A 24,721-nucleotide genomic window follows, 5' to 3' on the forward strand; every position below is an offset into this window, starting at 1 on the left:
AATTATATATAATATGTAAAATAAATACAAATTTAAATTCAGCAATTGTTATTATTAAATTAATATATGTATTGTATGTGTATAACATATACATAAATATTTAAATAATTAAATATATAAATAACAAAAATGACAAAAGCACATAACAAAAATACAAAAGCTAAATTAAAATTTTAATAAATACTATAAGTAATAATTAATAATACTGTAATTATAATTAATACTGTAATAAATACTATATATACTATAAAAATATAATGAATGAGATCATGATTGTCATGTCACAATCTTTTAAGGTTATTTTACAAGTTGCTTAAATGTAAGTCTAGAATTTTTCTTCCCATTTTCTTGAAAAAATTGTAAGTCTGATCACTCAGAAGAGTGAACATTTAATCTCAAGTTTTCACTGATAATGTGAGTCATAAATGTCTGTGATGCTTGACGTGACCTTTTCCTTTGTCACCGTTAATTAATTTCACCCCACAGATGTAACTGGTTTCTGTGTTTTTCAGGTGGATTGTGGAGCGTGATTACATTAGGCGGAGTTGGCAGCAGGCCGGGGGCGGAGCAAGATCAGAACCCTCTCCCGCTGTCCAATCAGAGTCTGCTATTACTGCTGGTTCTGGCCAATCTGACGGACGGACCGGACTGTCCGAACCCTTACCGGCAGGCTGTTACCTGCTTTAAAAACACTCAAGGTACTTATAAAGCAGAGCGGATCCCATCCCAGTTTGTTTGTGATTTTTAGTCAATTTAATTGAATCAATTTCACTGAAAGTGCATCTGTGTGTTTCAGATTCCTCGTCCATCCCGTCTCCTCAACCTCACACGTTTCAGATCAACTTTAACAGTCTGTACACAGCGCTATGCGAGCAGCAGAAATCAGACCAGGTGACGTTACTGCTCTACACACTACTGCACCAGAACAGCAATATGAGGACGTACATACTGTCCCGCACGGACATGGAGAACCTGGTGAGATCATAGTGCTTGCAGAACAGATGCATTCATTCAAATGCAAAGAAATGCAAAATGCAAACCCCTGACACCTGTCAATCATTTATTGTGGGCGGGACTTTTTAGATGTGTCAGAAGATTATACATTATTAAAACTATAAACGCAAAAAACAAGTAAACTCAAAAGCTTTATAACAATTTCTATTAGAAATGCAAAGGCAAATGCTGTAATACTTTCTCATCTGCTTTCTCATTAATCGACAAACTGTAAATCCTTGATTTCAAACTACGCTGTGCAGTTTGCCACTGTCATATTCACTGCGTACTGTATGTAAAATTAGTGCAAACTTTATTTGAAAAAATATAATTGATTGATATGACTTCTTATTAAATGCGCTGTTGGTAACAGTGTTAATTTACTTTTTATTCATATTTCAAATTTTTAATTTCATATTCATATAGAATGAAGACGTTTCCATCTAAAGTATAAATCCACAAATTTATTTTTGTGAAAAAATAGATTTTTTTTTTATTTTAGTTTAATTTTTTAATTAAACAGATTTATTGAAATTATTTAAATGTTTTTTATTTACATTTTTTATTTTACAGATGTTTACTTAACAGTTTTTACATAAATTATTTAAACGTTATTTATTTTTTAGTTGTTGTTTTGTTTTTTGTTTTTTTTTAAGATTTTGTAGCATTTTTTTTGTACATATTGTTTTGAAATTATTTAAATGTTGTTGTTTTTTAACAGATGTTTTTGTATCAAGTTTTTTTTGATTGTGTTCTAATTATTTTTTGCAAATTTTACAGATGTTTATTTTACAAATTTTATTTAAATTATTTAAATGTTATTCATTAATTTTTTTTTAACAGATTTTATGTATTAAAATGTATTATTATTTAAATGTTATTTATTTTTCACAGTTGATTTTTTTTAACAGTTTTTTTTTTTTAATCTTTTTTTAAATTGCTTTCTAATTTTTCTTTAATTTTACAGATGTTTATTTTACAGATTTTATTTAAATTGTTTAGATGTTATTTATTTTGATTTATTTTACCGATCTGTTTATTTTACAGATCTTATTTAAATTATTTAATTTTTTTTTTTTGTACAGTTTTTTTTATTATTGTTTTCAAATTGTTGTTGTTATTATTATTATTATTATTTTATTTTTTATTTATTTATTTTTATTTTACAGGTCTGTTTTTCACAGCTTTTATTTTATTTTACAGTTTTTTTGTATCAAGTACAAGATGTTTATTTTACAAATTTTATTACAGTTTTTTTTATTATTGTTTTCAAATTGTTATTATTATTATTATTATTATTATTATTATTATTAGCTTTTACTTTATTTTTATTATTTTAATATTTATTATCTTATTTTACAGTTTTTTTTGTATCAAGTACAATTTTTTCATATAATTAATTTTCAAATTATATATACTTTCGTAAATATTATGTAAAATAAATAAATAAATAGATAATCTGTGAACCACTATTTTTTTTTTTTTACACAATAGTAAAGGATTCTGTCTTTCTGTCTCTGTAGGTGTTGCCGATTCTTGAGATCTTGTATCATGTTGAGGAGAGAAACTCTCATCATGTGTATATGGCCCTCATCATCCTCCTCATCCTCACAGAAGACGACACCTTCAACCGCTCCATTCATGAAGTGGTGAGGTCACACACACAATCCCACTCAGAAATCAGGTTAAACCGTTGAATCTGCATGAAATCTTCATTTGAGAGCCTGTAGTTCTTTCGATGTATTTGAATGTGTGTTCGAATAGAGATTTGAGTATGGAAATGATTCCAGATCTGTGATTCCAGGCAGGCAGCGAGACCAACATGACACGTGTCTGTGTGTGTGTGTCCTCTCAGTATATTTGTGTAACTGATGCAGGACAGATTGTATTTGCGGTTGGTTTTCCACTGAGCTTATGTTTATAGATCTGTATGAAAATAACAGCGATATGCATGCACATGTGTTTGCACATTTATTTGTGGATTTGTGTTTCTATGCATCGGTTGTTCTCATGTTTTTTCTCAAAACTCACATGCAAACAGCGATAGTTTAGAATATACATCAGCATTTGTTTAAAGGTTGTGGTTTGCAGACAATTACGGTAGTGCACAACTCAATAACAAAGACCAAATTTGGCCAAGGGTGTTTTCAAAATGTTTTTTGTTTTAATACTATTTACCTTTTTTTTTTTTTAAATATTAGCTTGATCTGTGGTTTCATTAGTTACAGGACACATTTCCAGATTTATTTGCATCTAAAATAAGTGCAAGAACTTTGCAGTTAAAATTGACCTGGTAGGCGAACATTAATTTTAAATCGTTTTTTCATTTATTTTACAGATCTGTTTATTTTACAGATTTAATTTAAATTATTTAAATGTTATTTTATTATATTATTATTATTATTATTTTACAAATCAGTTTATTTTACAGATTTAATTCAAATGATTTAAATGTTATTTATTTATTTATTTATTTTATTTTTATTTTACAGATCTGTTTATTTTACAGAATTAATTGAAATTACTTGAATGATTATTTTACAGATTTAATTTTAAATTATTTAAATTATATATATTTACATTTATTTTACAGATCTGTTTATTTTACAGATTTTATTTAAATAATTTACATTAATTTTTTACAGATCTGTCCATTTTATACATTTCATTTAAATTATTTAAATGTTTTTCTGTTTTACAGATCTGTTTATTTTACAGATTTTATTGAAATTATTTAAATGTTTATTTTACAGATTTAATTTTGAATTATTTAAATTATATATATTTTTATTTTTTATTTTACAGATCTGTTTATTTTACGGGTTTAATTAAAAATTATTTAATTATTTATTTACATTTTTTATTTTACAAATCTGTTTATTTTACAGACTTATTTTAAATTATTTAAATGTTTATTTTTTATTTTACAGATCTAATTTAAATTATTTCAATTTGTATTTTTCTACAGATCTTTTTATTTTACAGATTTTATTTACATGTTTTTTTTTTATTTTACAGGCCTGTTTATTTTACAGATTTAATTTAAAATTATTTAAATGGTATTTATTTACATTTTTTATTTTACAGATCTGTTTATTTTACAGATTTAATTTAAATGTAAATCTTATTTATTTATTTTACAGATTTGTTTATTTTACATATTTTATTGAAATTATTTAAATGTTATTTATTTTACACATTTTATTGAAATTATTATTAATTAATTATTAATTTTAAATTATTGAGTCGTTGGTGAGCAAATAATGGAATGTTACGTTTACATCTCGGATGACAATTTTTAGCACATTTTCAACCTTGCATCATCTTTTAAATAGAGAACCAACTCATGTATTTATTATTTATTGTTTTGTTTTTTGTTTATTCTCTCTCTCAGATCTTGAAGAACATCTCGTGGTATACTGAGCGCGTACTAACGGAGATCTCTCTGGGCAGCCTGTTGATCCTGGTTGTGATTCGAACCATCCAGTTCAACATGACACGGACCAGAGTAAGAGCAGAACCAGTGACAAAAACAGTCATTTAAACGTGAAGCTCCATAAATATCCAGATCTTTGGCCGTGGGCGCATACAAACTTATTATTGAACCAGCTCATGAGTTTTACAAGATTACTCAAGTTTTATATTAGATCTGTGAACACATTGAGTCCGGGGAGTCCAATGAACAGAGTGTGTTTTTATATTCAAAGTATAATGGAGTCATTTCATTCTGTTTTGCCCTGCGAGAAGAAACAGCACAAATTATTTATGCATGGTTTTATTGATTTCCCCTGCTTTAGGATAAATACCTCCACACGAACTGCCTGGCTGCCCTGGCCAACATGTCGGCCCAGTTTCGTAACCTACACCAATACGCCGCCCAAAGAATTATAAGGTTAGTCAACCAACAGCTGCTAGTTGATTACTGAATATTTTATTTTGTTTTAGTATACATGTATTGTATATACAGTACTGGCCAAAATGTGGAGTCAGTAGGAGTGTTATGTAAAGAAATACTTATATATATATAATGCATATATTAAATTAAAATACACAATTTTATAATATAGTAATATAAGTAATAGTTTGTTCTGTATGTTTGTTGTTCTGATTTAATAATTCTTAAATTAACATTTTAATAATTAAATTATTATTTTTAAATGGATTAATTAATTTGTTTAAATGTTAATTGTTTAATCATTTAATTAGAACTTCTAATTTGTTAAGTTTCCATAATGATTCTTAAATTCTTAATAATTTAATAATTAAATTAAATGTAAAAATGTATTCATTAATTTTTACATTTTAATAATTTAATTTAATAATTTAGTTACATTTCTAATTTAATAATTGAATTAAATATAAAAAATGTATTAATAAATTTTTACATTTTAATAATTTATAATTTAATTTTAATTACTTAATTTAATTTTTATTTTAATAATTAAATAATTTTTAAAATGTGTTAATTTTTAAATGTTAATAATTTAATTTAGTAATTTAATTTAATGTCTTCACTTGTTAATAATTTCCATAATGATTTTTAAAATCTTAAATTAGAAATTACATTTCTAATGGAATAATTAAATTTAATTTAAAAAATGTATTAATTAATTTGTACATTTGAATAATTTAAGTTAATAATTTAATTTTAATTTTCTTAATTCTTAAATTCTTAAATTAGAAATTAAATTTCTATTTAAATAATTAAATTTAATGTTTTAAAATGCATTATTTTTAAATGTTATTTAATTTAATAACTTAATTTCTTAATAATTTGTTAAAATAATATATAATAATAATAATAATAATTCTTCAATTCTTAATAAATTAGAAGGTGTTTTTATTTAATAATTTAATTTAATTTAAAAGGGTATTAATTAATTTTTTGATTTTAATAATTTAATTTACATTTTTTAATAATTTAATAATTTTCATAATGATACTTAAATTCTTAATAAATTAGAAATTAAATTTCTAATTTAATAATTAAATTTAATTTAAAAAATGTATTAATACATTTTTACATTTTAATAATTTAATAATTTTATTTTAATTTCTTAATAATAAGAATTTCTTAATAATTCTTAGTAATTCTTAGTAATAAATCTCTCTCTCTTTTTTTTTTTGTTTGTTTTTTAAGTAATTTTATTTTTAAAATCATCTTTAATTTTATAATAATAATAATAATAATAATAATAACTTAAATTAAAAATGTAGTTTATGAGTAGGTGTGAATGTGAAGTGCTACTGGTGTTATCAAGTGAGTCTGTTTGTGTCTGTATGATGAGTAAATGTGCCGTCAAGCTGTGGTCCAGCATCACAGATGGGCTTATTTGCATCAGTTGAGAAACTGGATCTTGTTTGAGATCAGGAAGGTGAGCAACTGTTAGAGAACAAACAAGCGCTTTCTAACACTTCCATTTATCCACCGCTGAACACAAACAGATCGTGTTTCATTGCATGATGTTTGTGATACACGCACTGAATTAAACTGAATGAAATGTTTGTTGACTTTGGTAGCAAAACACCCCGGTCACCTCAGATGCACTGAAACCGAGCCGCGCAGTCTGTTTTCAAGGCTGCTGATAAGCAACGGCCGGATTGGTTGGAAATTTGCAAGGCTTTTGTTTCCTGAATAATATCACACATCCTTTTATGTAGCATAAAAACATCGTGCCACATCGTAAACAACAAATGTAAAAAAGCACGTCCATAGCAGAATCAGTGGCTTTGGTTAAATGCAATCATGTGTTTTGATCGCCGTTTTTATTGTTTTGTCATTGTGAAATGCATGTTACTATGTTTATGTTTTGGTTTCTCTTGCCCAGATTTTGCCATGACTTCATCTGGAACCGAGCAAACGCAGCTCAGAGGAGCTTTAGCATGCGAGCAGTAGCAGATCAATCCTTAATGTTTCAATTCCTGATTACTTTCATTAAAGAGAACTGTTCAAAAGAGTCATTTGTGATTTGGACTAGCTTGTTCTGAATTAGGTTCTGGTTTCTTTGTTTCATTTGTTTGTACTGTATATTTGTTCTTCTGCTTTCAATACTGTTTTCTTAATGATTACGTTAACGATTCTTTTAGTACTTCAGAACAATTCGAACGTGATTAAACGTGAGATATAAAGAGAATGACTCAAAAGAGTCATTTGTGAATCAGAGCAGAATCTGTGAGTTTGCTGTTTTGACTTAGAATTTGGTTTCATAAAGTTTCCATCAATTTTTTTTATTAGTTATTTAGGCTGATTCAAACAGCTGACATGTGAAATTGAGACTGATTTGAGTCTTTGATTAACAAGAACCGCTCAAAAGAGTCTTTTGTAAATTGGACTGTTCTTCTGCGAGTTTGTTGTTCTGATTTAGATTCTTGTTTCTTAATTCTATTATTGATTCTTTAAGTACTGGTTCAGAATGATGAAGGTGAGACTGGTTTGGTTCTTTTTTGAGTCTTTGACCAATTCAAGAACTGCTCATAAGAGTCATTTGTCAATTGAACTAGGTTGTTCTGTGTGTTTCTAATCTAGAATCTGGTTTCCTAATGATTCTTTTGGTGATTTAGACCGATTCAGAATGATAATGTGAGATTGAGGCTGGTTTGGTTCTTTTGGCCAGTTCATTAAAAGACCTGTTCAAAAGAGTCATTTGTGAATTGAACTCCGTTGTTCAGTGAGTTTGTTTTTCTAATTTAGATTCTGATGCCTTAACATTTCTCTTGATCGATTAGACTGATTCAGAATGATACTGTGAGATTGAGGCTGGTTTGGTTCTTTTGGCCGATTCATTAAAAGACTTGTTCAAAAGAATCATTTGTGAATTGAACTCAGTTGTTCAGTAAGTTTGTTTTACTAATTGGTTTCTTTTAATGATTCTATTTATAATTTAGACCGATTCAGAATAAAAATGTGAGATTGAGGCTAGTTTGGTTCTTTTGGCCAATTCAATAAAAGACCTGTTCAAAAGAGTCATTTGTAAATTGAACTCGATTGTTCTGTGAGTTTGTTTTTCTAATTTAGAATCTGGTTTCTTAATGATTCTTTTGATCATTTAGACCAATTCAGAACGATAATGTGAGATTAAGGCTGGTTTGGTTCTTCTGGCCAATTCAATAAAAGACCTGTTCAAAAGAGTCATTTGTGAATTGAACTTGGTTGTTCAGTGAGTTTGTTTTTCTGATTAGATTCTTTTACTGATTCTATTTATAATTTAGACTGATTCAGAATAATAATGTGAGATTGAGGCTAGTTTGGTTGTTCGAAAGAGTCATTTGTGAATTGAACTTGGTTGTTCTGTGAGTTTGTTTTTCTAATTTAGATTCTGGTTTCTTAACAAATCTTTTGATCATTTAGACCAATTCAGAATGATAATGTGAGATTAAGGCTGGTTTGGTTCTTTTGGCTGATTCCTTAAAAGACCTGTTCAAAAGAGTCATTTATGAATCAAACTCAGTTGTTCTGTGAGTTTTTCTAATTTAAAATCTGGTTTCTTAATGATTCTTTTGATCATGTAGACAGATTCAGAATGATAATGTGAGATTGATGCTGGTTTGGTTCTTCTGGCCAGTTCTTTAAAAGACCTGTTCAAAAGAGTCATTTGTGAATCAAACTTGGTTGTTCAGTGAGTTTGTTTTTCTAATTAGATTCTTTTACTGATTCTATTTATAATTTAGACTGATTCAGAATAATAATGTGAGATTGAAGCTAGTTTGGTTCTTTTGGCCAATTCATTAAAAGACTTGTTCGAAAGAGTCATTTGTAAATTGAACTTGGTTGTTCTGTGAGCTTGTTGTTCTAATTTAGATTCTGGTTTCTTAACAATTCTTTTGATCATTTAGACCGATTCAGAATGATAATGTGAGATTAAGGCTTGTTTGGTTCTTTTGACTGATTCATTAAAAGACCGTTTTCAAAAGAATCATTTGTAAATTGAACTCTGTTGTTCAGTAAGTTTGTTTTTCTAATTGGATTCTTTTAACGATTCTTTTTGTCATATAGATCGATTCAGAGTGATAATGTGAGTTTGAGGCTAGTTTGGTTCTTTTAGTCGATTCATTAAAAGATCTGTTCACAAGAGTCATTTGTGAATTGAACTTGGTTGTTCTGTGAGTTTGTTTTTCTACTTTAGAATCTGGTTTCTTAAAGATTATTTTAATAATTTAGACCAGTTCAGAATTGTAATGTAAGATTGAGGCCGGTTTGGTTCTTTTGGCCAATTTATAGAAATACCTGCTCAAAAGACTCATTTGTGAATCAAACTTGGTTGTTCTGTGAGTTTTTCTAATTTAAAATCTGGTTTCTTAATGATTCTTTTGATCATTTAGACAGACTCAGAATGATAATGTGAGATTGACGCTGGTTTGATTCTTTTGGCCAGTTCATTAAAAGAGTCATTTGTGAACTGAACTCAGTTATTCAGTAAGTTTGTTTTTCTAGTTTAGAATCTGGTTTCTTAACGATTCTTTTAGTAATTTAGACCAGTTCAGAATGATAATGTGAGATTGACGCTGGTTTGGTTCTTTTGGCCAATTCTTTAAAAGACCTGTTCAAAAGAGTCATTTATGAATCAAACTCAGTTGTTCAGTGAGTTTGTTGTTGTGATTTAAATTCTGGTTCTTAATGTTTCCATTAACGATTCTTTTAGTAATTCAAACAGCCCTAGTCTTTTTAGGGAATTAATTGAAAAGAACTGTTCAAAAGAGTCATTAGTGAATCATTTAAGGCTGCGCTGTTTATCTCCTGTTCTTTTCTTTCAGTTCTCATACATTACAAACCCACAGCTCAGCTAAAACATAATGTCAGTGGCGGCACAATCAAACGTTATGGAAGAGGATCTAAATAAGAAAACTCAGTCAAAAACTTGAACTCTCCCTCTTCATTTCACCTCATTAGGAAGCGCACGATCCTGCCAAAAGAAAAATGTAGCACTAAAACAGCACTATGGCACGTTCTTCTGAAATGTCAGCCATATTTTCTCCAGCAGTGTCAGCATTTAATTTTATTTGTTCCTTCTCCTTCAGCGTGCTGTTTTCTTTCCTCGGGTTCTTGGCGGAGGGCAGAGGTATTGGCAGCGGCGCTCGTGTGCTGTTGGTGCAGTCGTGGCTGGCGGCTGGAGATAATGCTCACCCGCGGTAGCAACATGTACCGTTTACATTAATGCCCGTAGCAACTCCGCTAATGACGGGGGGACGCGGGGCCAGGCGCGCTAATTGTACATTATAGTGGCAGCGCAGAACTTCCCTTTAAAGCTGTTTTGTAGAGTTGTGGCGCACCGGCGGTGTTAGCGGTTAGCTCGTAAGTTAGCGTGGCCGTGCGTGCCAAGCGACAGTTTTTGGTTATGTGCGAGTAAGCAAAGGTCAGTGTTTATGGTGGCTAAATTGAATAATTATGCTATTTTCTCAGATTTTATGTTCGGGTGGAGCTGCAGTTCTGCTACATGTGCTAATGTCAATCATCAGGCATTATTTCCTATGACCTTACACTCTTTTAAAGCAAACCAGACGCTCATGATGGTGGAAATCCCATGTTCGGTGGCCGGGTTTGTTGTTAAAACTGGCAAACAATGTTTTATTAGTGATTTGGTAACACATTCTGTTATGTACTGGCTTCAAAACTCATTATAAAAGAGTCTTTCATCCATACCGTGTTGTTGTAGTTTTTATGAATATTTAAAAAACTTTCAGTTTTATTTATTTTTTTAGTTTTATTTATTTATTTATTATTTTTTAGTTCCAGTTAAAAACAAGTAATTTTAGTGCTTTAACTTTCTACTTTTATTTTGTTTTATTTTATGTTAAGCAATAAAGTGTTTTTGTATTAGGTTTAGTTATCTCTCAGTACCCTGTTAATTACATTTTAAGTATTTTAAATTTGATTTAATTTGAGCTTTATTTTTGTCTATAGTTTTTATGATTTTTTTTATGATTTCATTTGTATTCATTTTAATGCCTCAAGGTGAAATAAAAAATGTTTTTGTTTTTATTATATTTTATTTTATTATTATTTTATTTTATTTCAGTTGCAGTTTATTTCAAGCAACAACATATTTTTGTTTTACTTTTAGTTCACTATAATTTACTATACTTTACTTTTTATTTTAATTTCAGCTTCAGTGAACAGAAATGTTTTTAATAGATACATTTTAAGTATTTTAGATTTGGCTTAATTTGAGCTTTATTTTTAAAATGTCTGTAGCTTTTTTTATTAATAATTTTTATTAGGGGCCAAGCACCAGAGGTGCGGTGGCACCTATTGTATCCGTTGGCGTTATTATTATTCCGCTTCTTCTTCTTCTTCTTCTTCTTCTTCTTCTTCTTCCGCCGCAAGTCTATGGCAGCCCATAGAACCGCTTGCGGGAAAGTTGTATAATTTTGCACACTGATAGAGGACAGTCCCAACATTAACCATAGCAAGTTTGGAGTCTCTAACTCAAACTCTCTAGCGCCACCACCTGTCCAAACTTTCAATAATTTCATGCTAATAACTTTTGAACCATAAGGCACAGAATCAAAATTCTTTTTTCCTCTGAATCCTTGGCTCATGCCGAGTCGAATGAAGTCCAAAATTCAAAAATTGTAAGGTTTAGTTTTTTTTCTATAAATTTTTATTTGTAAAACCTACTTTTTCGAACTCGTCCTAGACGGTTTGTCTGATTTTCACCAAAATTGGCTCAGATCATCTTCAGACCATGCTGGCAAAAAGTTATGGAATTCAAGTTGATTAGTCAAAACGTTTTCGAATGACGCGCGAATAAATTCTACGAAAAGCACGCAAAAATGGTTGTAAGGCTATATCTCCGCAACGGTTTGTCATATTGAGGCCAAACTTGGTGTGTTTTATAACAAGCATGACCTGAGATTACCTGCAGTGTTTCAGCACAGTGCCACCTAGTGGTCAGGAGATATGAAAAATGGGTCTTTTTGCTTATAACTTCTGAATAGTTGGGCCAAAAATCATGAAACCAGTCTCTTTAGATTCGGTGAATCATGCCGAGTCGAACCATATCCAATTTTCCCATGTCAGCCATTTTGGGTGTCGGCCATTTTTAATTTAGCTTTAAAATGCTGTATCTTGAGAACGGATTAGCGTATCGTTTCGACATTAATTACAAAAATGTTCGGCACCATGCCCTGAATGTACATAAAAATTTTGGGGCCAGCGCCACCTTGTGGTCAAAAGTTATAACGAAATTTAAAAAAATGCTAATAACTTTTGCGTACATTAGCCTATTGAAATGAAACTGATTTTGATAGATTCCTTCGGTCATGCTGAGAACACCGATACCAATTTTGCCAATTTTGGCTGAACTTCCTGTCCGCCATTTTGATTCATGTTGAAAACCTACTTTTTCGAACTCCTCCTAGACCGTTAGTCCAATTTTCACCAAATTTGACTCAGATCATCTTCAGACCATGCTGACCAAAAGATTTCGTGTCGATACACGAAACCGTTTTCGTTTAGCGCATCAACGAATTTACTGAAAAGATGCCAAATTGCATCCGAGTCTGTATCTCTGCAAAGCTTTGACATATTGACACCAAATTTTATATGTGCTATTGTCACCACACTCTGACCAAGCCACATCAATTTGGTAACAGTGCCACCTATGGGTCAGAAGTAATATGCCCTTCACTAAACATTAATAATGAAATTTACAAAAATGCTAATAACTTCTGTTTACATTAGCCTATTGGAATGAAACTGATGCCAATAGATTCCTTGGGCCAAGTCGAGAACATTGATACCCATTATGCCGAAATTGGCCAAACTTCCTGTCCGCCATTTTGATTAATGTACAAAACCTACTTTTTCGAACTCCTCCCAGACTGTTAGTCCGATCTTCACCAAATTTGACTCAGATCATCTTCAGACTATGCTGGCAAAAAGTTATGAATTTCGTGTCGATATACGAAACCGTTCTCGTTTAGCGCATCAACAAATTTGCTGGAAAGATGCCAAACTACATCTGAGGCTGTATCTCTGCAAAGCTTTGACATAATGACGGCAAACTTTGTGTGTGTCATTGTCATTTCACACAGAACACGTCACATCAATTTGAAAACAGCACCACCTGTTGGTCAAAAGTGATAAGCCATTAAATTTTATTACGATTGGTTGTATTTATGATTTTTCAGCCATTTCAACTGATATTATCCTAAAATGGCTTAAGTTACTCACTGTTGTAGTCGGTCTGCTGCTCCTTGCCGTGCTTAACTCCTCATTCTGCCTCTTTTGTGCTTGGCCCCGCAATTGCTGCTTGCAGCTATATTTTCATTTGTATTTATTTTAGTGCCTCAAGGTGAAATAAAATAAGTTTTTATATTTTATTATTTTATTTTATTTTATTTCACTTTATTTCAGGCTACAAAATACCTTTGTTTTATTTTTAGTTTACTGTAATTTAGTAATTGTAAATTTTATTTTGAGTAGATTTCACCTTCAGTGAACAGAAATGTTTTAAATGGTTACATTTTAAGTATTTTAGATTTTACTTAATTTGAGCTTTATTTTTTTAAATGTCTATTTATTATTATTATTATTATTACGATTATTATTATTTTATTTCATTTGTATGTATTTTAGTGCCTCAAGATGCAATAAAATAAGTTTTTATATTTTTATTTTAGTTTATTTGTTTTATTTTATTTCAGTTGCAGTTTATTTCAAGCTACAGAATACTTTTGTTTTACTTTTAGTTTACTACAATTTACTACAATTTTATTTTAAGAAGATTTTACTCAATTAGATTTTACTTCTTTAAATGTCTGTGGGTTTTATTTTTTTATTTCATTTGTGTTTATTTTAGTGCCTCAAGGTGAAATTAAATACGTTTTTATATTTTAATTTTATTTTATATGCAGTTTATTTCAAGCTACAAAATATTTTTGTTTTTTGCTTTGTTACTATAATTTAATTATCTGTAAATTGTATTTTAAGTAGATTTACTTAATTTCAGCTTCAGTGAACAGAAATGTTTTTTAATATTTATAGTTTTAGTTAACAATATTAATTTGCAAATCATTATGATACACATTACAATCTGTTTTATGTTCTTTTATTCATCACCAAATCAACTTATATATATTTATTTTTTTGTCTTTAGCAAACAAATTATTTTTTAAAAAGAGAAAATGCTTTACAGTACTAATTATGAATTATTTTGTATTATATTATAAAAATAATTTTCGTTTATTAATGATATATTAATTAGTTGTTTTGCTTTTGAAGATTACCAACTTAACGTGTTAAAGTAACTGGTTTATGATGTATTTATTTTAAAGCAGTCCTGTCAGCATCAAGTATTATTGTAGAAGTTGGTCTTTGCTCACTGAAAGGTCGTTTTCAAAGAATGAATGCCTGTTTTGTCCTGAAACGAACAAGTCGCTGGTATTACCGCAGTCCGTTCCATCGAGAGCGGTTTTAAGGATATTGTTTTTCCGTCTAATGTTTATGCGTTTCCTGTGGTGGGTGTCGATAGCACCCAGCTGCTTCAGAAATGAGTAAGAACACTGTGTGTTTCTCTTTGAAGCCTCTGTGTCTGTAAAAGTTCGGTATTGAAAGACTTTAATAGCTCCAGGCTGCCTGGAGGATTCTGCTTCCTGTGCGGACAGGAAGTATTTAGAGTTATGAGGCCAGTTCAGCGTTAGATGAGTTGGACGCAGACCACACAGATCAGTGTGTGTGTGTGTGGTTGTATTTCTTGTTCATTGTGTGTCATGGGATGTTGATGCTGGAATGGCCTTTGCCCATAAAAGAGCAAAACCACAGGATAAGATGAGAAACACACACACACACAGACTCTCTAAACTTTAGAGTTTCCTTAAGATGCCAAAATGTTGTCATTCTCTGACTTTATAGGTTTGGATACCTAAAGTAGTTATTCAACATCCGAGGTGTTTTTACAACAATAAAAACCCAGCGTAGACTTAAAAAATACATTTTCTGTATGTATGTATGTACGTGTGTGTGTGTGTGTGTGTGTGTGTGTGTGTATATGTGTGTGTATATATATATATAATATAATATAATATAATATAATATAATATAATATAATATAATATAATATAATTTTATTTTCTTGCACTAATAAATATCACTAAGATACTATTACATTTTTTTGTCAATATTTTGAATGTTTTCATCGTTATATTTTCTGTTTCCATTTTAATTTTAGGTCAGATTAAAGTAATTTTAGTTAACTGATTTATTTGTATTCGTTTTTTAAAAGGTCTTTATTTTTATATATTTTATTTTAATTAATTTATTTTGTTTGGAGTATTTTGTTTTATTTTATTTTATATGTTGTTGTACTAATAAAGCATTATAAATACATTTTTAAATTAATAATTATTTCAAAATATTAATTGTGTAATTACCACTGATATTTTAGTACCACTTAGATACTATATATATACTATATAATATTTTTTCTAATATTTTGAGTGTTTTCATCATTATATTTTCTGTTTCCATTTTAATTTTAGGTCAAGTTTAAGTAATTTTAGTTTAGTTTTCTTAGTTTTTTTTTAATGTCTGTAGTTTTTATTAATTTTTATTTTTAAATATATTTTTATATATTGTATATATTTTTATGTATTTTATTTTATTTTATTGTTTATTTTTTTGTGGGCTTTTTATTTAATTTAATTTTATTTTATTAATAAAACATTAATATATTTTTAAATTAATATTTATTTTAAAAAAAAATATTAATTGTTTAATTACCAGTGTTATTTTAGTATCACTGAGATACTATTATAGGTTTTTTTTGTTTGTTTGTTTGTTTTTTTCAATATTTTCATCAATATATTTTCTGTTTCCATTTTAATTTCAAGTCAAATTTAAGTAATTGTAGTTAACTAATTTATTTTTGTTAGTTTTTTTTTAAATGTCAGTAATTTTTATTTTTTTAATGTATGTTTTTATATATTTTGTGTTTTTTTTTATATGTGTGTTTTTTTTTTATTTTCTTTTAATTTTTTTTTAAGCTTTTAATTTAATTTAATTGCACTAATAAAAAATATATATATAAATTGGATTTTAAATTCAGTGTATATGCAAGGGTAGAAAATTTTTGGAAAATCATTAAAAACAATGCATAGTCTATGTAAACATGCACATAAATATCCAGGAGCTGTATGTAAATTGTATGTAACTGGTATTTCTTTGTGCAGCGGTTTGATCTGGTCCTTTAGTCTGAACATTCAGGAAGTTCAGGTTTGAGGAAGTGTTATCCGATAAAGAGCTGTTATCGACTGAAGCAGAAACTCATCCTAACCTCATGAGTCCTGTTAGCATGTTCAGGAAAGCCAGGAGATCTTCATGTAGCTGCTGTGGATTTATAATGTGACGTTTGAGTGGATCCCAGTGGAGCGTTTGAGATCAGTGGCGTTAATTGGGATGAAGATGGATTCTGATTGTTATTTTAAAGGCTGCATTGATTGTTTTGATCTTAAACCTGTCAGACAAAGCACTTTAAACGTGTTTGATGGGTCTGTTACTTTAACGAGAACCTTCAGACTAGTGTTTACCCAAGTTTCCTGTTTTCTTCTTCTCTTTTACATTGTCAGTTTGTTATCATCATTAAAGATGAAAATAAAGCATTCCTCTTAAAGGAATAGTTCATCCAAACAAAGTATGAATAAAGTTATTACTGCCTGCTTTACTAGTTTTAAATATTAAAGGGTGAATTTTACAAAAAACATGTCCAGGTTCACCTTAAGATCTATTAATTTTAAAAGCATGAAGATATTTTTGGCAATATTTTCATGACAATAAAATATTATATATATATATATATATATATATATATATATATATATATATATATCATCTGTTTTATTTAGTTATTATTGATGTTATTATCATTTTATATATTCTGTTATTGAATTTTTTATTTTATATTGTTGTTGTTGTTATTGTTGTAATTTATTGTTTTAAATTTTTTAAGTAATTTTATTATTTGTTATATTTTAGTTTTAAATTTGTTAATTTAATTAATTTAGTTTTTATTTTATTATTTATTTTAATTTTAATTTTATTTTAAATATTTTATTTTTATTTTATTAATTTTATTTTAATTTTATGTTATTTAACATTTAATTTCACTTTATCTCATTTTATTTTTAATTTAATTTAATTTAAATGTATTATTTTTATATTTAATTTAATTTTTTATTGAATTTAATTTTTTAATTTAATTTTATTTTATTTAACCTTTAATTTAATTTTATCTCATTTTAATTTTTTTATTTAATTTTATGTACATTTATTATTTTTATATTTTATTTTAAATTTGTTTTATTTTATTTTATTTTATTTCAAAAAACAACAGAACCACACAAGTTCTGTCCAAAAAGCCGGTCAGTTACACACACCTGATTTAATAGACCTGCTAATATGTCAGCAGCATGATATAATCTCAAACCACACTGAGAGAAACACACACTTGCATATATTAGCATTGGCTGTGTGTGTGTTTGCGTGTGTTTGTGTGTGTTAAAAGCCCAGGTGCACTGAAGGACCCCGTTGGAAGAGACAGACGGTGTATTTTTAGCTCCGAGTGGCTTTAAGAGTCGACAAAGTGCAGCCGCGTCCCATTAGCACAGTGAGAACGCCACCTGCTCCAGACAGACAGACAGAAAAGAGACGGGAAAATCGACAGACACCAAATGAAGCACTTCAACTGGCTGTGAACAGACAGAGCGTAACAGACACACAAATTTAGCTAGACAGAAAGTACCAGACAGCGCATGTGTGTGTGTGTGTGTGTGTGTATCAGACAGATCAAAACCCAGACCAGACGGACAGATAGTTCTGTGTGTGTGCCAGCGGGCATTTAATGTGCTCTGACTCTCTCAGTAGGTCACAGTGACATGGCATTTGGTATAAACACACTCTGAGCGCCGCTGTCTGCCCTTCCTGCTGCCGCCGCACGCATCTGAACCCCAAAATAAATACAGATCAATCTATAACCTCAGATCCAACGAGTCCTCGGCGTCTTTACAAAATAATAATCGTGGGATGTTTGACGTTGTCGTTGACGTGGACTTTCTGCTTCGTGTTTGTGGGCTGCTTGTTTGCTTCAGAGGAAACGGTTGATAATAAGAGCAGAGCGGGATGATAATATTTATGTTCCGATTTGTTTTCCTGTTTGCGTGGTGTTTGCTAAGTCGAGCAGCGCTGTTGCTGTTACTGTTACTGTTGCGTATACTTTAAACTTCAGTGTTTGCACATGAATGATTTCCTCAAATCCTGTGTTTTTGAGGATGGGTGTTGCATCATTTTAAGCATAAAAAGGGTGAAAAAAGTAGTATGCCCTAGCAACCGTTTGGCAACAAGCTAGCATCATGGTTGTGATTTTTGTTATCGTTAAGGTTATCGTTAACAAAAACTACAACCCAGAAAAATAAATAAATAAATTGCATTGCTTGAAACGAAATATACAAAAACTTTTAACTTCATTTTGTCATTTTGGTTTAGTTTGTTGCAGTAATAAAATAACACTGAATAAAATAAATAAAAATAAACTAAAAGTACATGGACATAAAAAACCTAAGAAACATAAAAAACACAAAAGAATTACTAGAATTTTACTAAATCACTCAAATCTGATTATTTATATGGCATTGTAGTATTTTATTTTATTTATTTTCTCTTTTTTATTTTTTTTTATATTTCTATTTAGTTTTTTTAATTTATTTAATTTATTTTTGAAAGTTTAGTTAACAAATTTATTTTAAACTTAATGTAACTAAACATTTTTATATTTTATTCAGCTTTTTTTTTTATTTATTTTTAGAAATTTTATTTAACAAATTTATTTTAAACTTAATGTTGCCAATCAAGCTTTTAAAATCTGATTATATTGTATTGTAGTATTTAATATTTGTTTATTTTTTTATTTTCACTTTTTGTCATTTTTATTTTTTTATAATTCTATTTAACTTTATTTAAACAATTTTTAAAATGTAAATAAATTTTTAGCTTAATGTTGCCAAGCAAGCTTTTGAAATCTGATAATTTATTTAGCATTGTAGTATTTAATTTAATTTAATTTAATTTAATTTAATTTAATTTAATTTAATTTAATTTAATTTAATTTTAAGTTTTGATTCATTTACATTTTAGCACTTTTAGTTTTTTATATTTCTATTTAGATTTTTTTTGTTTTAGCAATTTTAGTTACATTTTTAACTTAATGCTGCCAATCAAGCTTTTGAAAACTGATTATTTATATTGTATTGTAGTATTTAATATTTGTTTATTTTTTTTTATTTTCACCTTTTGTCATTTTTATTTTTGTTATAATTCTATTTAGCTTTATTTAAGCAATTTTTACATTTTAAATAAATTTTTAGCTTAATGTTGCCAAGCAAGCTTATGAAATCTGATCATTTATTTAGCATTGTAGTATTTAATTTAATTTAATTTAATTTTAGGTTTTGATTTATTTACATTTCAGCACTTTTAGTTTTTTATATTTCTATTTAGATTTTTTTTGTTGTAGCAATTTTAGTTACATTTTTAACTTAATGCTGCCAGTCAAGCTTTTGAAATTTGATTATTTGTATTGTATTGTAGTATTTAATATTTGTTTATTTTTATTTATTTTCACTTTTTGTCTTTTTTTATAGTTCTATTTAGCTTTATTTTTTAAGCAATTTTTTAAATTTAAGTAAATTTTAAGCTTAATGTTGGCAAGCAAGCTTTTGAAATCTGATAATTTATATGGCATTGTAGTATTTATGTAATTTAATTTAATTTCGTTTCATTTCATTTCATTTAAGTTTTGATTTATTTATATTTTTTGTCATTTTTAGTTTTTTTATATTTCTGTTTAGATTTTTCTTTTTTTTTTTTTTTAGATTTTGTTTTAGCAAATTTAAATAAATTTTTAACTTAATGCTGCCAAGCAAGCTTTTGAAATCTAATTATTTATATAGTATATTACATTTAATTTAATTTATTTATTTATTTTTTTTTTTAAATAATAATTCTATCTAGATTTATTTTTTAAGGAATTTCAGTTAATACATTTTTTTAGCTTAATGCTGCCAGGCAAGCTTTCGAAATCAAATTATTGATATAGTATTGTAGTATTTATTTAAATTTATTTAATTACATTTTCATTTTCATTTTTTTAATATAATTCTATTTAGTTTAAGCAATGATAGTTAATACATTTTTAGCTTAATGTTGCCAAGCAAACTTTAAATCTGATTATTTATATAGTATTGTAGTATTTACTTTTTTGTTTTGTTTTTATTTATATTCACTTTTTTTCATTTTTTTTTTTTTTTTTATAATTCTATTTAACTTTTTTTTAAATTTAGTTAGTAAATTATTAATTTAATGTTGTCGTGCAAGCTTGCATTTAAGTTTTCTAATTTTAAAGTTATTTATTTCATACTAATATTTTATGTCAGCTTTATTTCAGTTAATGAAAATAATGTTTAGTTTTAGTACAGTAACAAAACCACTTAACATCAGGCTAAAACTAAAATGTAACCAAAAATGAAAACAGAAAATAGAAAAATAAAATATAATTCAAAATATAAACAAAAAGTATAATGTATGCTGGAATAATCACTCATATTTTTTTGTGTGTAAATGTGCGGGTGTATTTTGGAGGATAGGGTTTCACAGCAGATGTGACACACAGATGTGATTTGACACAAACTATAAAGACATGTTTTTTTCTCCATGACGCAAGATGTTTAGCTGTCATAATGATAATCCATGACTGAAATTATTGGCACAGCAGCATTTGTGTTGCATTAAGACTATTAGCCGTCACACTCAGATTGTTGATGTGCATAAGTGCAGTATGCTGGATTTACAATGCACAGGTAATAAAACACATTATTTTATGCATCCGTGTTTTCTTTTTGCATCCATCTTTAACATAGTATGCAAAGATAGTATGCAAATCCAAACATACTCAAGGATTATGAGAGTGGATGGAAGAGAAATAAGTGTGTGTGTTATATGACATTCATACAGTTAGAGCTCAAAGCATGTGCCGTCCTTTATTGATGGATGAGGTCATCAGTATGAGACGCATTAATCCTTCCCATCATGCCTGCTGCTCTCCATCAGCCCACATGTGCAGCACTTCCATTGTCTTTCACTCACACACACTTAGGCAGTCAGGAAGGATTTGAAGGTCACCATAGTGAGGGAACTCATTACCCATGATTCATGTTTAATTCTGCCTTTAACATACAAGGCGTCCGATTGGCTCGTCTCAGCCTGGCTATTACCACATGCACTTACTAGGTGGAAAGCAGGTCAGAAAGGTGTTAATGTGGGTATATGTATGCATGCGAGTATGATTTGTGACTTTCGACATGACGACCTAGTAAGCTGCCTACCTAGACGGCATGGGACAATCCCGGAATGCACTGCAACAAGCCCAGTGGGAAAGTCCTGCTTGTATTTTCTTCAATAGTGTAAAATACGAGGAGTGTCCTGGTTTTAATACAAGTAGAAAATGCTCATTCAAGAGCTTGTTCAGTAAGATTTTGTCAGAAAAGTTTTGGGGATTTTTATCATATGTTTTTATGGTATTGTAGTATTTAATATTTTATTTATTTATACTTGTTTGTTTTAGGAATTTTAGTTAAAACATTTTTGCCGAGCAAGTTTTTGAAATCTGTTTATTTTATATAGTGTTGTAGTATTTAATAATTAATATTTTTTATTTCAATTTATTTTCACTTCATTTTTTTTTTTTTTTTTTTTTTTTTTTATTTCTTATTAGCTTTTTTTAAATTTACTTTTTTTTTTAATGTTGAACTTAATGTTGCCAAGCAAGCTTTGAAATCTGATTATTTGTATGATATTGTAGTATTTAATATTTAAATGTTTTTCAATTTATTTTAAAAATTGTCATTTTTTAGTTTTTATATGTATTTATACTTATTTATTTCTATTTACCTTTTTTTGTTTTAGCAAATTTAATTGATAAACTTTTAACTTAGTATTGCCAAGCAAGCTTTTGAAATCTGTTTATTTATATAGTGTTATAGTATTTAATATATATATATATATATATATATATATATATATTATATTATATTATATTATATTATATTATATTATATATATATATAATGTAAATATTTTATTTTATTTTTTAACTTAATGTTGCAAAGCAAGTAGAAAAGTATGCTTACTCAGGGACTTTTTAGTAAGATTTTAACAGAAAAGATTTTAGTATTTTTATGATGTTAATTTTAAAAAATTGTATCATTTTAATGTATTTTGTATTTTGTTTATTTAGTTTTTTATGGTATTATAGTATTTAATTTTTTTCACAATTCGCAATTTTTCACAATTTTTTTTATTTTAATAAAATGATTTATTTATTTTCACTCTGTCATTTGTATTTTTTTTCTATTTAGCTTTTCTTTTTTTTTTTTTTTTTTTAGCAATTTTAGTCAATACATTTTTAACTTACTGTTGCAAAGCAAGTAGAAAAGTACGCTCATTCGGGGACTTGAATAATTTTACTTTATAACTTTATAACTTTCATTTTTTTTTTTTTTAGCGGTATTAGTAATTTTGTTGTGGTTTGTAATTTTTATTATTATTATTATTATTATTATTATTATTATTATTATTATTTAATTTAGTTGCCAAGCCAACATTTCTAATTTCTTATTTTTTTTTTTTTTTAGTTAAGATTTTTTAATATTTATATATTTTTTCATACTTATTTCAATTAATGAAAACGAATTTTAGTTTTATTCAACTAAAACAGCACTGGTTAATGTCAGGGTGTTTTGGAATTAGGCAACGCAGTCTTGACGGAGACTTTTGATTAAATTAAGTTGCAGGAAACTTTTAGCCTGGTTTCTGTTGTTTATTTTAACTCCCAGACCAAGGCAGAAATGCTTCTGAAATTCATGCTGTCCTCGTCTTTTGTCTAAAATATGACCCATTTTTGTGTCAAGCTGAATTTGAAAAACTTCTAAGAGAAACTCAAGTCTGGAGGTTTTTCTGATCCAGCCCTCATGCCCAGACCTGAGAGAAAACTCTGACCCAAATTACATACTGTACAAACCTAAGCTTCATTAAAAGAGCTCAGAAACCAGAGCACAGTTACAAAAGCAAGCGAACTGCCTGTGTGACTGTTATAGCCGTCATGGATCCTAATCAGCGACAAGCAACGACTCGACTCGGTCGAGTTAATAACAGTCAGGGTTATTAACATTAACTAAAACTATTAAAACATATTTGTTAATTAAAATAAAATAAAATAAAATATAAACATTATTTAAAATTTAATTAAACCTTAAAAAAATCTTGGAAATTAGAAATAATGGCTTGGCAAATAACTGAAAAAAGATTGAAGTGAAATAAAACTAATTAAAAAACATAATTAAAATGAAATAGAAATACAAAAAAATAATAATTTAAATTAAATTGGATACTAAAATTAAAATTAAACTGGAAATACAAAAATAAAAGCCAATATAATGATATATATATATATATATATATATATATATATATATATAAAATATATGGTTTCAGTAAAATAAATACTGTTTTCAGTAGTTTGGCATTTGTAGAATGGCATTTAAAACATAATTAAAATGAAAGCTAAATAGAAATATTTTAAAAATATTAAAAAATTGCATAAAATATTAAAAGCACAACAAAATTACTAAAATTAAAATAAAACTAAAAATGTAAAAATAAAAGCTAATTTAAAATACTAATAATACTATAATAATATAAATAATCTAAAAATATCAATTAAAGTTATAGCAAGATTTTAAAAAACTATAAAAATAAAAAAAAAAAATTAAAAATGTGATACTAAAATTAAAATGAAAATAAAAAATGTATTTAAAAAAGAATATACTATAATAGTATAATACTAAAATAAAACTGGTTTCAGTAGTTTGACGTGTAGAACTATTAAAAACATAATTAAAATGAAAGCTAAATAGAAATATTTTTAAAAATATTAAAAAATTGCATAAAATATTAAAAACACAGCAAAGTTACTAAAATTAAAATGAAACTGAAAACAAAAGTAAAAGCTGATTTAAAATACTAAGAATACTATAATAATATAATTAACATAAAAAAAATCTTTATATAAAGATTTTAAAAAACTATAAAAAAAAACTAAAAATATGATACTAAAATTTAAATGAAAATTAAAAATATATTTAAAAAAATTAATATATACTATAATAGTATAATACTAAAATAAAACTGGTTTCAGTAGTTTGGCATTTGTAGAACTATTAAAGCTAAATAAAAATATTTTAAAAATTGCATAAAATATTAAAAGCACAACAAAATTACTAAAATTAAACTAAAAATATAAAAGTAGAAGCTAATTTAAAATATGAGTAATAATATAATAATATAAATAATATAAAAGTACAAATTAAACTTAGATAGCAAGATTTAAAAAATATATATATGATAAAAGATTTAATTAAAATTAAATATATATTTAAAATATATATATATACATTATAATAGTATAATACTAAAATACAATTGGTTTCAGTAGTTTGGCATTTGATGTTCAGCATTAATTAGCATTACATAGCAATACATAGCACACAGAGGTAATCTGTTTTTAATTACACAATTTTTTTAATAGACAGTTTTGAATGAAATGCAAGTGTATTTGTTAGAAATTTCTCCTGCTTTGTCTGTCATCTTTCTCTGATCTCTACACAATGCATTGTGGGATTGCTT

At 27.5% G+C, this 24,721-nt stretch overlaps 1 protein-coding gene across 1 annotated transcript in view; it reads left to right on the forward strand.

Moving 5' to 3' along the window:
- dym (dymeclin) overlaps window positions 1–24,721 on the forward strand; it is a 92,350-nt gene that overhangs the window by 30,928 nt on the left and 36,701 nt on the right. Inside the window, exons 9-13 of the mRNA XM_051093342.1 lie at window positions 513–698; window positions 797–975; window positions 2,517–2,642; window positions 4,388–4,501; window positions 4,791–4,885. Of these exons, the coding sequence (XP_050949299.1) occupies window positions 513–698; window positions 797–975; window positions 2,517–2,642; window positions 4,388–4,501; window positions 4,791–4,885 (700 nt within the window). The remainder of the gene's footprint in view (window positions 1–512; window positions 699–796; window positions 976–2,516; window positions 2,643–4,387; window positions 4,502–4,790; window positions 4,886–24,721) is intronic.

The sequence above is a fragment of the Labeo rohita genome, chromosome 21 (assembly GCF_022985175.1).
Source record: "Labeo rohita strain BAU-BD-2019 chromosome 21, IGBB_LRoh.1.0, whole genome shotgun sequence".
Lineage (NCBI taxonomy): Eukaryota > Metazoa > Chordata > Actinopteri > Cypriniformes > Cyprinidae > Labeo > Labeo rohita.